This window comes from Candoia aspera, chromosome 11 (assembly GCF_035149785.1).
Source record: "Candoia aspera isolate rCanAsp1 chromosome 11, rCanAsp1.hap2, whole genome shotgun sequence".
NCBI classification, from domain to species: Eukaryota; Metazoa; Chordata; class Lepidosauria; order Squamata; family Boidae; genus Candoia; species Candoia aspera.
Window position 1 is genome coordinate 931,643 of NC_086163.1, and position 13,192 is coordinate 944,834.

The following is a 13,192-nucleotide window of genomic DNA, read 5'->3' on the forward strand; positions in this document are numbered from 1 at the left end:
GGAGCCCGATCACAACCCGAGGCTGGGCTGAAGAAGACTCCCCCAGGGCAGGAGGCGGCTCCCCCCAGCTCCCAAGCAGGCCGACAAAGGAACAGGAACATGCTCAGCCTGCCTGAGGCCAGCCAAGCAGGGAGGCCGTGGGCACTCCAGACCCGCTTCCTTACCCTGGTCCAGCGTGTCCAGCACAGCCTCCCCAAAACCCTCCAGGACGGCGGAGCGGATCAGTGGCAGGAGGCTGCAATTTCTCTGCTCCATCAGGACCCGCTGGATTTTGTGCTGAGCCTGTAGGAAAAAGGTGGCCTTGCGGGAGGCCAGCTCAGCCTCCTGGTCCAGACATGCCCTCATCTCCTCCCAGGACATGCGCCAGGACCTCCTCCAGTGCCGCAGCTGCTTGGTCTCTGAAGAGCCCAAGAGCCACAAGAGGTCCCCCAGCTCCAGTGGCTCAGAGGCATGGGACACGGGGAAGAGGCGGGCGTTCAGCAAGCAGCGCTCCTCTGGCGGGACGTCTGGGCTCCAGAGGTCCTGGCTCCTGCTCAGGCGAGAAGAGCATTGGGAGAGCTGCGGCAGCAGAGAACGCAAACCAGTTGGCCGTCGCCACAGAGCAGAGTCCCAAAACCCGGGCAGCTGGGCAGATCCGGGAGATGAGACCCACCAGAGGACCGAGCGGCGCTGCCCTGCTGCTGTCGGCTAGGGTGGCCTCTTAAGAGCAGGGGAGAGACCGAGGCCACCGAGGACCAGTGCCCGCAGTCTGCTGGCCATCTGAGCGAGAAAGAGAGGCAGAGGCGGCAGAACGTGGAAAGGGTTATCTCAGTCCTCCAAAGCAACAGCTCCCAGAGCCCCCATGGAACAGCATCATGGGAGTCTCCAAACCACGGCCATGACCACAACGGACCTCCCTGCGTTTTTCGCGTAGCTTGAGACTGCGCGCTGGGGCAGTTCCAGAGCGAGCCCCTTTTAGCTCCTCTCTGGGGTCCCCACCTGGGGGTGGGACACGCGTAAGGCCAAGAGGGGGCCCAAGAGGGAAGTTGCCTATTTCTGTGTGGCTATGCCTTTTCCTCTGAAGACTACTTCCTCGTCCGTGGGCTAAATAAGTTTGCTTCTGCTGCATGCCTTGTTTAATTTCCGGGCCCCACTGGGCTCCTCAAAGGTTGAACACACACCAGATTCTAGCAAGCCAGGATTAGAGTCAATCTAGCCTTGCAGGGGGCCGCTTTGTCCTGCTCCAGACAGGCCCGCGTCTCCTCCCAGGACAGGCATCAGAAATATCCTGGCACTGCAGCTGCCAGGCCTCTGAAGAGTCCTCAAGAACATCACTCAAAGAGCTCTAAAACGTTGGCCCCAAGCTGGCACCCTGAAGGGCACAGTACCCACAGGGTACGAAGAATGTGCAGCCGTGCAGGGAAGGGGATGAGCATCAACAGGCAGGACTGAGGCGGCCTTGGGAGCACCACGGCCTTTCCAAGATGCATTTGGTCACCTACCGTATGCCAGTCCGGTGGTACAGGGCTGGCCATGGCGAGTTCAAGAAGGTGCCGTTCTCTTCGGTCGCTGTACTCTGTGGGGAACAGTCCTGGTCTCAGAGAAGGAGCAGTCAGCTGGGGAACGCGTTACTGCCTCTGCTGGGAGACCAGTGGGCTTCCTTCCTGGTGCGGGCAGCAGGCCACCATGAGCACAGACTGCTCGGCTGGAAGGGCCAGAGGTCTGATCCAGCTTATGTGGGGCTCAGGGAGCTGAGAAAGCAACGTTGCATGTGCTGGGAGACCCCACTCCCCTTCCAAGAAGCCCTCTGCTCCGAGGAACGTGGCAGCTGGGAACTCGCAGGAACCTTCTGGGAGACTGGAGAAAGGAGCTGTATTCCCCACGCAGATCAGAGTTAGTTTCTTGCACGTACCTGCCAGTCATCACGACGTCCGCTCAGAGTGAACACTTTGCAGCTAATGTGTCTCAGCCGGATAACGTGTCCCTGAATGACCACATCCTGAAGCAAGCAGCTCCGGAGGACCACAGAGCAGGCCACATCCAGCCCGGTGAGGAGGCAGCCTGAACGGATCTGTAAGGGGCCCTGAGAAAGATCAGGCAGCCATCTGTCCTCACGCAGCACCATAATCATACAAGTCCTGGCCAGAACCTGGACACCTCAGCCCTAATAAAGGTCTGAGGGTGGCTTTGTCTCAGTGGCACATCTGCTTTGCACGCAGGATGACCCTGGCCTGGCATATCTAGGGAAAGCTGCAAAAACCCCTCCTTAAAGCCCCAGAGAGCTTTTCTTACCCACAGTACCACCCACGCTGTGCCAGAGGGACCAACAGCCCAGCACACTGTTGAGTCTTTGCCCCAGTCCTTCTGGAAAGCCCCCAAGGTGCTTCCTTAGAGATGATGCTTTTCCCAGGATGGAGAAGGAGCGGAATGAGAAACGTCTGCCCTTCTGCCAACGTTGGGCTGAGCTGTTCCGGTACCTGGACACTGCCAGCCAGCCATGTTCCATTGTTTTGGAAGAGGCAGGCTTACTCCAGGCCCCATCAACGCCTCTCCCCCCTCATGAAGTGCAATGGGTGCACTTGTCGCAGCCTTCCAGTTTAACAGCACTCCCAGCCTGGACCAGAACTGCAAGAAAGCCTCCTCCCAGAGGCCTCTGGGGCCAAGCAAAGCTTGTGGGCCACGAAGGCTCATTGCTTGCAGGGGATCAGCCCTCACTGCTGGCCTCAGACCTCACTGAGGTCCTTTCCGTGCTGCCTTGTGCTCTGGACCGGGGTTGAACGACTGTCCAGTACTGCCCACCCCCCACAGGTTATCTTTGGCACCAGCTCCCATCCTGCACCAGCCAGAGGCAATCCAGAAACACCGAGCTGCCGGAGGCCTTTGGTGCCAAGGAGGGACAGAAAGGAACGGCGCCGCCCACCTCCAGGTGGCAGTGCTGGGCGACGCTGCCAGGCCCCATGGCCACTGCTCCCTCCAGCAGGCAGTTGGCGACAGAGCAGCCTTCCTCCAGCAGATGCGGCTCCTAGTGGCAGAGGAGGGGGGAGTGCCAGGAAAACCCCAGCAGAGGGACCGGAGGGGGGACCAACCTCAGGACCACCCTGGGAGAAACCGGGGCCTTGACGCCCGCTGCCCTCCCTCCACATGAGGGTTTGGAGAGCTGAGCTGCAGAGAGGGGGGCGCCTTGTCAAAGGAACCAGAGCATGGCAAAGGGTTTCAACCCAGCCGCTGGTTGCCTGCAGCTCGGCCTGCCTGTGGACCCCCACGAGAGGCTCCTTCTTTGGAGCCAAGAGCCCCCCCCCCGAGGAAAAGGCTGGCTGGTACTCACAGCCACGTGGGAATGGGCCACCTTGCAGAAACCACTGCTGTGGGCGTCACCCGCGTGAGGAGTAAGGTGGTAGATGTGGTCACTTGCAGATGTGGTCAGGTAGCCACAGGCGCCATCCGGGAGGTACGCTGGGAAGACCGAGGGCCGCCATGAACGCCCAGCAGCTGCCAGGGCTCAACGTACTTGAGCCACGTCCTGCGGGGGCCCCCAGCGCTGCCCACACAACCCAGGAGACTCTTGTCTCCCACCGCAGTCCCTCCAGGGGAGGCAGACTTTTCGCCCTCCCGGGACCCCTGGCCGGTTCCCCAGACCCTCTCCTCTACCCAGGCCCTCCTCAGCCACCACCCACCGCCATCACCCAGGGGGAAGCGGGTGCTGCCACAAGAGCCACAGGCTCCAGAGGGCACCACCAAGCAAGTGGGCGGGCATGCCATGGGAGCCCATAGGCTAGCCTCACCCATCGTGAGTGGCACCGTGCGGAGGGTCTTCCACAGCACTGACCGGGCGCTCTGCGTTGCCCTCGAACGCTGGAGGTCTCCTCCACACGTCCCCGCCCTGCCCCCAGCCACGAAGGCCTCCTCGCTCACTGCCTGGGCCATGCACAGGAGCAGGTCGAAGAAGAGGGACAGCTGGGGGAGGAAAGGAGTCAGCTCACGGGTGAGGCAGCACAGCCGCCCTTCACCCGGGGAAAGGGCATTTTCCAGCGGCACGTCGGTCCGCCTGGGAACAGGCCTGTCGGAGATCGCGGGAGGATCAAAGGCCGCCCCGGCTCCTGAATGGCAAGTACCCTCCCTCTCTGGAAGACAAAGGACTTCTGTCCACACACAATCCTGCAGGATCCAGAGCATCCCCTCTGGCCCCAAAGCCCTTGTCGGTGGCTTCGGTCTCTCTCGCCCAGAGGACTTGATCCTGCTTCTCCTCAACAAGAGTTGGCTGCTCCATAAGGCACTGAAACCCCGCATCCTCCTCTGGCTCCTGAATCCGTTCGAGGCCCAAACGTCCAAGCATGGCTTGCGAAGAGCCAGGGCCCAGCTCTGCAACCGCCTCATTCTTGGTCAACCGGAGGGAGCCCAGAAAAATGGGAAGGGAAATAACATTCTGTTCCCCAGAAGCCCCAGGGCTGCAAAGAAGTCCCCTCGGGAGCAAGCTCCACACCTCCTCCTCCCGGAATGGGGAGGGCAGGAACAGCTGGGGCTCTCCCAGATGTGGGTTGTCGCTGGAACCTCTGGAGCTCAGAGAAAGGGACTCGGCGGGAGGGGGACTCTTCACACAATGGCAGGGATGGCAGGGCTCGGGAAGCTCTTCCGGAGACTGGGAAGGGGGGCAGCCGGGACTCTCCCAAGCCAGTTGTGGAACAGGAGGTGGCACCTAGAGAAGGTGCCAGGTGGTGAGAAGCGTGGGAGCCTTCCAGGCGGACACCTGCCACCTCGCCAGGCACAAGCTCTTCTCGCCTGACAGAAGCAGCCCCGGAGGTCTACCCGAGATCCCAGCACCAGGGTAGGGCCCCTTGATGGATGATCCTGTCAAGAAAATTTCGGGGCACCAGTTCGACCAACCCCCCCCTGAAGCTTGGGATCTCCCTCTAGGAGACTGACTGGCTTCTCCCGGGGCGAGCCAGCTGGAGGAACACGAACACGCTTCCTCACGCTTGCCGCTCAGCTTGTGCAGCTGGGTGCCTGCTGCTGCCGAACCCCAAATCCAGGGGAGCTTCTCTGCCAGCCTGGCCTGGGCCAGGGCTTCCTCACCTGAAGGGCGGGGGCTCCCGAGTCCAGCCCCATGTAGGTGCAGGCGTTGAGCGGGGGGATGACGTGGGTGGCCAGGAGCTGCTCTGCTGCTCTGGAGGAGAAGAAGACAACCCCGCACACCTGTGGGAGAGAGGCGGGGACGGCTCTGGCTCCCTGGGTCTGCAGGGGCCCGCCCCGCACACACCAACCCATGGGCTGCGCTTGGCTGCATCGTCACATGCAAGCAAGACTGCCCTGCTTCCAGTCCCACCACGCCCCGCCCTCACCAGGGGGACCTTCCCATCTGGCCCCAGGCACCGCTGGATCTCCTCTTCGGAGCTCCGGTGGAGGATGTCTTGCACCACCCCCTGCAGGAGCAAAAGGCACAGGGGGGGTGTGAGTTAGACATGGCTTGTCTTCCTGCCAGACCGGGGCGGGGGCTGCAGGGCAAGGGAAGGCATCCCAAGCGGTATCGAGAGGAAAGGGGTCTCTGTTGCACTGCTGAGGCGATAGCTGCCCGGCTGAAATTCCGGGCCCACCCTTGGCCCAAGCCCCTCCATCCCAATGGGCAGGAAAGCGCTGCAGATTGGTGCTGGAAGAGGATCCCAGGAAGAGAGCAGGGAAGGGGGCACACTTCCCTCCAGGACCCCTTGTCCCCTTCCTCCTTGGGACTGGAGACAGCCCCCGCAGGAACCTTCGGGACTGCCCAGCACAGCGAGCCACATCCTGGGTGGCCAGAGAGAAAAGGCTCCTTCCTCTTCCCAGCAGTCTGAGCAAGGGCACCCCGGCTGCCCACGGGCACCTTGATACCCCCAGGAGGTTCTTGGTCAGCCAGGACTACAGCCCTGCTTGCTGGGCAGGACGGGACGGGAAGGCTGACTCAGCAGGACAGGAGCTCCAGAGCAAACGTGAGTCTCCGTATGCCTATCTGGGACGGTACTCTCTCCGTTTACTTCACGATAAAATCCAGCTGTTATTTAGACTCTGCCTTTGCCCTCAGGTGGAGCCTAAAAAGCCACGTTTTTGTCACCTCTGAGCCGGCTAAATCCCTAGCAAAGAACTGGGGATTTTTGTTATGGCCAAGACATATTTCTTCATTGTTCTGGTTTTACTCTGTGGTGTACTACGTGGCCACATGACCACAGAAGTGTCTAAGGACAAATGCCGGCTCTTCAGCTTTGAAATGGAGATGAGCACCACCCCCTAGAGTCGGACACGACTGGACTTAATGTCAAGGGAAACTTTTACTTATGCTACTGTTAGCTACCTCGGATGCCATCTTTGGCAAAAGGTGAAATTTTAGAGAAACTAAACTTCTGGAATTGCACAGGCAAAGCCAGAGAGATGCCTCTGCATCAAGGATTGCTGAGGCATGGGAAGAAGGTGCCCCGTGCCCATTTAAGCAGCCTGTCAGGGAGTACCTGGGAATCCACAGAGTAGATGCCATGCTGCTTGGCATAGGAGACACTTGCAGGCACTGCAATGACTTTTACTCCCTGGAACCCTTGCCAGTCAATTTCTGCAGGGGGAAACGGGGCTTCATCAACCATCTGGTCCTCCCACCCTCCCTCCCTCCACCAGCCACCAAACCCAATGCCACTTCTCAGTAGGCATCAGGATCCCAAAGTGGGCCACGCTGTGGCCGGGAGGGAGATGCCCTAGAGCCCCTGCTCTTAAGCTCCCCTACTGGCCCATCCCACTCAGAGGGACTCTGGCCTGTGTCCCTGGATCAACTTCTCGGAGGCCGAAGGAACCCAACAGTTCAGGTTTCAGCCCCCTGTGTACATTCAGCCCCTCTGTAGCAGAGAGTTTAGTCTGGCTCATGGGTCACCCCCTGCCCCTGCAGGCACGCTCACCCGGCATGGTAGAGACCGTCAGAAACATATCAGTGCTGGAGACCCACACCCCCGGCGGGGAGGCCTTGCAGACCTGCAGAGGGGCGCAAGAGGAAAGGTGAGCCCCCGGCAACCCAGCAGCTGCCCGGAAGGCCTCAGAAAGGGGAGGCCACGCAACTCTTAGTCCAGCCACCCTAGAAAACTGGGGAGGGACACCATGCCCAGATTATTGCGATACACTCAGGGTGGCTTAGCATGACTTATGCTGACTGAGCATAGGTATTTACTGATTATGTAGGTTAATACGGCTGTGCAATCGAGACGCAGCTCTAGCCTGCAAACGGTCCACAAAATGACCACATCCACCACTAAAAATGAGTTAAAAGGACACTGTGTCCAGGCAGCAAGAGCCAAGTAGACTGTCATCACACTAAAGGGGTGCGCCTAGTTCCCAAGCCCCAAGCTTGAAGGAAGAGCCGGGTCTTTCGTGCCTCATGAAGGTCAAGGCCATCTACATTTCGGGGAGGGGTGTCGGTCCATAGGGCAGGTGCCATGACAGGGAAGGCACGCTTCCTGGGTCCCACTCCGTGGCCCTGTGTAACAGAGGGGACCCGAGCATGCCTATCCTGCCAGACCTCATGGGATGAGCCTGAATACGTGAAGACCAGCATTCCTGCCAGGAGCCCAACCCAACGCCACAAAGGGCCTTGCAGGTGCCAGCCAGCCCCTTGAATTGCACCCAGAAGCCCACCGGGAGCCAGTGCAGCTTGTGGAGTAGAGGGACAACATGCAGGAGCTGAGACACATTGGTAACTACCGGTGCTGCTGCATTCTGGACCACCTGCAATGTCCAAGCAGTCTTCAAGGGCAGCCCCACTGCAATGGCCCAGATGGGAGGGGAATGAACCGTGAATGACAGTGAGCAGGGCCTCCTGGTCTAGGAATTGGCACGAGTGGCACACAACAGGGTGGCATGTAAAGGCCCTCTCAGCCAGTTTCCACCTGCTCGTCAAGCAGGAACCAAGAGTCTGGGAAGACCCCCAGCTCCGTTTGGAGGAGGTCTACCCTACACAGAATCAAAGATGGTAAGTCCCCAGCTCCAGAGATCCCAAAACTCATAGCCACTCAGTCTTGCCTAGGTTGAGCCTATGCCTGTTCCTGCCCATCCAGACCTCTGTAGCTTCCAGACGTTAAGAAAGCTCCTTGGCAGCGTTACTTGGCAGGCCCAGGGTAGATATATATAACTGGGTATCATCAGCAGACTAACGGTCCCTAACCCCATGGCATTGGGTGATTTCACTCAGGGGCTTCACGCAGATGTTAAATAGGAGCTGGAAGAGAGTAAAGCCCCATGGCACCCATATGTTGGAGGTTTAGGGCTAGACTTCTCCCCCCACCGCAACACTGACTAGAATCTCCCCACCCACTGACTTGAACTGGCCCTAGGGGAAGGAGGAGAACCACTGTAACATCACATGTCACACACCTATACCCCTAAGTTGATCCAGAAGAGTATCTCGGATGATGGTATTGAAAGCTTCTGAGACATCAAGGAAGGCCAAGGTGGATGCAACCCCACCACCCCAGGTTTCTACAGAGGTCATCAGCAGGTTCAACTAATGCTGCCTCAGTATTATAACCAGGTCTGAATCCTGATAATCCGTTTCCTCCAGGGCTCTCTGAAGCTGCAGCTGACTGCCTTCCCCAAAATGAGGAGGTTGGAGACAGGATGAAAATTGTCCAGGATTGTCAGGTCCATGGATAGTTTCTTGAGGAAGTGGACAATCACTGCCTCCTTAAGTGCAGGTGGGACGCCCCTCCCAACTCAAATATGAATTCACCACTGTTTTGACCCAACTACATGTCGTCATCTGGGAGGCCTTAACCAGCCAGGCGGGTGATGGATCTGAAACACAGGTGGCCGTGAAGATCCCATCCGCTTCCTTGGGACCAACAGACTCACCCCAGATAACCAGGCAGAATCAGGCATCAGTGAACTCCACTGGACTTGCACAGCCCGAGTCCAGCTTAGGATGGATCTGGGCCATGCTATCCACAGATACCTAGAATATCCCTCACAGTAGTCTTGCAGGTGTTCATCTGGCTCCCCTGTCCCAAAGGGGTCACACGACAGGGCCACCGGTCAGCAATACGGGTGGAAAAATAACTAGGTTTCACCACTGCTGTCGGTGTAATTGTGGCCCATCGTAACCCTTAATAAGCGGTTTGGTGAGAGTTGCTCTTCTTCCCCCAGTGGCACCCTAGGCGTCTCTGCCGCGGTTTCACCTCTCAGAGCTCCTCCAAAAACCAGGGAGGTTCCAGGACCCATGAGCAGAGAGAAGCCCTCATCCACTAATTCCAAGTGGGACTAAGATCTCAACTGAGACATATTCCCAATCCCAAGTTCCCTCTGGACTCCGACAGGATCTATTAAGATCCTGGGGCAGACTGACTGAATAGGTCCTATCTCCCTACAGAATGCTCAACGCAATTGGAGAGCGTTCTCACCATGCCAAGGGACTGACGCGAATATCCCCTGCCTCCAGATCACATCAGTGCTCCCAAGGTGAAAAATAGATCCAGTGTGTGACCACCACTGTGAGTCAGGTCCATGGCTGCACCTGTGGCCATAAATGCCCAAGCTGCCTCTGACTCTGCACCTCGGGAAGGCATGTCGGGATCTCCCAAGACTGTAAGTTTAGGTAACTTAACGGCCAACCTGGCAGGGTGGCTGGTACGTTAGCAGCAAACCCAGCAGATTCCTAGAGCCCATTTTACAAGCAGGGTGTTGCATCTGGTTATCTGCAGAGCAAGTCCTGATGATAATGCGCGCACCCTTGCCCCTGCCCTGGGCTTATGGCTGATGCCACACTCAAAACTCCTAAGGGCAGAGCTCCGAAACAGAAGTCCTGCCCCTGTGCCCAACCGGGTCACCATTATGCATGCCTGGTGGCCCAGTTCTCCACTTGTTGCTTTCATGCTCCAGGTACAAGCCTGCCAAAGGTTGGCCTCCTTTTCAAGTATGCAAATAACGACAGGGTTGACTCATGATAACAGTCTGTGCCTGCCAGCCTGGAGCAGAAATCCTCAGGAGAAGTCAGACCCAGACACTTCAAGCTCCTCTTTTGCATCAAATCAGTTACAGGGATTGTGCAAGTTGAGTTTTAAGAGAAAGCCTCCTAATCACTGGCAGATGAAAAACCAGGACACTGGGAGAAGCAACTGGGACTCTCCTCTGGGCCCAGGGTCCCCCTTTCTCCATCTCAACCCCTCGCCGACCGGAGGGAGTGGCAGGGCTCCCCACACTCACAATGGCCTGGAAGGCAGGTGGGACATGGCCGTTCTACCCAAGCTTCGCCTCCATGGCCGCAGAACCTCACTGACCTGGTCTGTCAAGGTGGCCAGAAGCCTGTCCAAATGGCAGGTAAGTGCCTCGGTGGGGGCCGCAGGGTCTTCCAGTGGGAGGCAGATAAATGCGCGGCTGCAGTCATCGAACAGGAAGTCCCGGCCCTGGCAGGGAGGGGAACAGATGCAATGTATGTCATCAGACGCCCCCACGCCGCCAGGGAGGAAGCGAGCCACAGCCACCAGCCCAGGCACAGGCATCCTGAGAGTCCCCCTGGCTGCAGGGGAAGGCTTCCCAAGAGCTGCAGGTCTACTCAGGAGCCAGTTAGCCCTTGAGGACCAGCAGGGGGGCCAGGGGGGGCCTGGCGGTAAGACAGCTGACAGCCTCAATGGGTGGGGCCATGCCAGCCTTGACCTTAATGGCTACCGTTTTTGCACAGATCTCTGTCTGGCCCTGTGCTTCTTCTCCAGGCTGACCTGCTTCTGACTCTCTCTGATACGTTCTGGGGGTGGGGTGGGGTGCTCCCTTTGGCCTGAGCAGAGGCCCAACCCCGACCCTGAAACAAGCTGCCTCCTCCTCATTCTCTAGTGGGAGCAAGGAACGTGCCTCTTCCCAGACATGCTAAGCGGGTGTCCCGCAAACGCAAAACCCAGCATTTCCCCAAAGTAAGAGCAGATTCCCAGCTCACCATGTGCAGGATGAGAATCCTGGCCTTTTGCAAGACATCGGCGGTGACCACCTGGAACAGGTAGAGAGGAGAGGAAGACTAAAGACCGGGATCAAACCGCAAGGCCTGGACATGCTCTGGGATAGAGAGACAGGCCCTGTGTGGAGGAGACCTGCAGGGGAACGGCTGCTTTCCAGTTCCCCCAGGCCTGTGCAAGGCGACCGGAACAGAGCATCGAGCCAGCTCTCTCTCCTGGCACGCCGTTCTGCCTCGAACCCTGGCGAGAGACCAGCAAGGCCCTGCTCTGCTGGCTGAGCATCCCCTGTGAGGGCAGGCGCAATGGCTCTGCCACTGCTGCACGTGGCAAAAGCAGAGAACAACGCCCCTGCGGAGAAGAGCGGGGCAACCGGCTGCAGAACGCCAGCCACGCCAGGGGTCCCTCAGCTCAGACTCCCCAGGGCATCAGGCCCTTTGGCCTCCCAGCGATGCAGCCGCCCACACAGCCCAGAGGCAGCTCCCGTTCCAGATGGGGGTACCAAGGAAGTGGGGGTCCTGCGAGGCCGAGACCCCCGGGGGGAAAAAGCTTCTCGCAAATGAATTCCTGGTCCGCCGCGGGAGGCTGCAGGCAGGACCCCGGCTGCTGCGCAGAAGGCAGTTTGCTGCTCGGTTGGGGTCCGGCTAAGCCGGGGCCAGGAGCCAAGGGGGCGGGCAGGCCGGGGGCCGGGGTCGCTCACCGTATGGCCGGCCCGAGCGCTCAGGTGTTCGGCCGCCACCAGCAGGGCGTTGAGGGTGGCCCCGCCACTGCCCACCTGGGCCTTGGGGTCCTCCACGGTGAGCAGGACGGTCTCCCGGCCCAGAGAGCCCCTCTCCCGGCGGGCCTCGAGCTCTGGAAGGCAAACACGCGGGGCCGTCGGAGCGCAAGGCGCAGCGTTTGGCAGGACCACCCGGCCCTGCCGGGGCCTCTGGAAGCAGGGACGGGGAGGTCTCCGGGACGCCCCCCCGCCGGACCCGCCTCCCTTCACGCTCCCAGGGGCCTCGCCCGCGGTGCCGACTGACCGGGCTCGCTTTCTCCGCCTCCCGGCGAGCAGAGCCGCGCCTGGCCGAGGGAACGGCCGGTGCAAGGTGCAACAGCTGCGCCGGGAACCTGGGCCGATCTCGGGGGCGCGGACGGGCTACCGGTGGGGACGGCCTGCTGGCAGAGGCGCGGCGCATCCCGGGAGCCGGAGCGCCGACGGGACGCTGGAGCGGAAGGCCGAAGCCCCGGCTGCCGTCCGCCTCGGCCCGCCTTCGCCCAAAGGCGGCGGCCCCTCCGCTCGTGGCTGGCGAGGGGGCGCGGAGCTCACCTCTCTGGAAGGCGAAGGCGCTGTCCCGGTGCTGGCAGGTCAGCACCACCACCGTCCAGCCAGCAGCCATCGGGCCGCGGCCGGGCGGAGGAGCGGCGCCCTGCCGAGTCCGGCGGCCCCGCGCCTGGCCCTTTAAGGCGCTCGGCAGGCTGGGAAACGCAGTCCGCCGCCCCAAGGCGGAGCCACCGGAGGGGACGGGCGCGCGCCACCCCTACCCCGCCCGCCCGTCCCCGGCGCAGCGCCCCGCGGGAGCGCTCCCGGCTCTGCTCCCTGCGTCTGCCCCGCCGCGCAACGCGGCAAAGCGGGGCCAGGAGAAGCCTTCCTGTCCGAACCGGGCGGGGAGTCACGAAGGTTAAGGGCGGGAGCCTCCGGATGGAGAAAGGCGGGCAATGACCGCGGCGCGCGCCCGTAGCCTCCGTGGCTGCGTCGCCTGCTCCCCCGCTGTCCGCGCCGCCCAGAGCCAAAAAGGAGACGGCCCCCTGCCCGGCTGCTTCCCCGGCCGATGCCCGGCGGTCTGGCCCGGACGGATCGGCGTTGGCGCGCTCTGGCGTGGGACGGGGTGCACGCCCCGGTCCAGCCCCAGCGGTCCCCCGGACGCTTTGCCGAGTGGGTCTGGGAATGAGGCTCCGCTGGCGCCAGGCGAGCCGTTCTGGCGGAGGCGCCCCGGGGACCCGCGAGGAGGGCCGGGCCGGGCCGGGCGCGCGGGTCCTTCGGGCAGAGCCGGGACTGGCCTACCGGGGCTTTGTGCAAGCAGCGGCTGAGCCCGCCCCAAGCGCTAAGCCCAACCGGACCCCACCGCTGTGTAAGGGCTTCCTGCAAGCCAGCCATTGTGCTTTGTTCGGTGTGCAGGGAGTGAACTCGGCTTGCTTGAGGGGCCTGGCGTGACCGGGCCCGGGAGAACGCGCCAGGGGCCTCCAGAGGCCCCGCGCTTTGCAGCGCTTCCCGCAAAGGTTTAGTCGAGCCAGCCCCGGTG

At 60.9% G+C, this 13,192-nt stretch overlaps 1 protein-coding gene across 3 annotated transcripts in view; it reads right to left on the bottom strand.

The window, feature by feature from the left end:
• FCSK (fucose kinase) overlaps nucleotides 1-12,337 on the bottom strand; it is a 28,077-nt gene extending 15,740 nt beyond the window's left edge. For all 3 annotated transcript variants that reach the window (XM_063313241.1, XM_063313243.1, XM_063313244.1), the window contains exons 1-14: nucleotides 12,220-12,337; nucleotides 11,611-11,762; nucleotides 10,898-10,948; nucleotides 10,248-10,373; nucleotides 6,885-6,957; nucleotides 6,450-6,547; nucleotides 5,316-5,396; nucleotides 5,050-5,169; nucleotides 3,762-3,933; nucleotides 3,305-3,432; nucleotides 2,900-3,001; nucleotides 1,892-2,062; nucleotides 1,482-1,555; nucleotides 165-529 (exon numbers count right to left, since the gene is read on the bottom strand). In XM_063313241.1, the coding sequence (XP_063169311.1) occupies nucleotides 165-529; nucleotides 1,482-1,555; nucleotides 1,892-2,062; nucleotides 2,900-3,001; nucleotides 3,305-3,432; nucleotides 3,762-3,933; nucleotides 5,050-5,169; nucleotides 5,316-5,396; nucleotides 6,450-6,547; nucleotides 6,885-6,957; nucleotides 10,248-10,373; nucleotides 10,898-10,948; nucleotides 11,611-11,762; nucleotides 12,220-12,289 (1,783 nt within the window). In that variant the 5' untranslated portion in view covers nucleotides 12,290-12,337. The remainder of the gene's footprint in view (nucleotides 1-164; nucleotides 530-1,481; nucleotides 1,556-1,891; nucleotides 2,063-2,899; nucleotides 3,002-3,304; nucleotides 3,433-3,761; nucleotides 3,934-5,049; nucleotides 5,170-5,315; nucleotides 5,397-6,449; nucleotides 6,548-6,884; nucleotides 6,958-10,247; nucleotides 10,374-10,897; nucleotides 10,949-11,610; nucleotides 11,763-12,219) is intronic.
• Nucleotides 12,338-13,192: the final 855 nt, after the last annotated feature.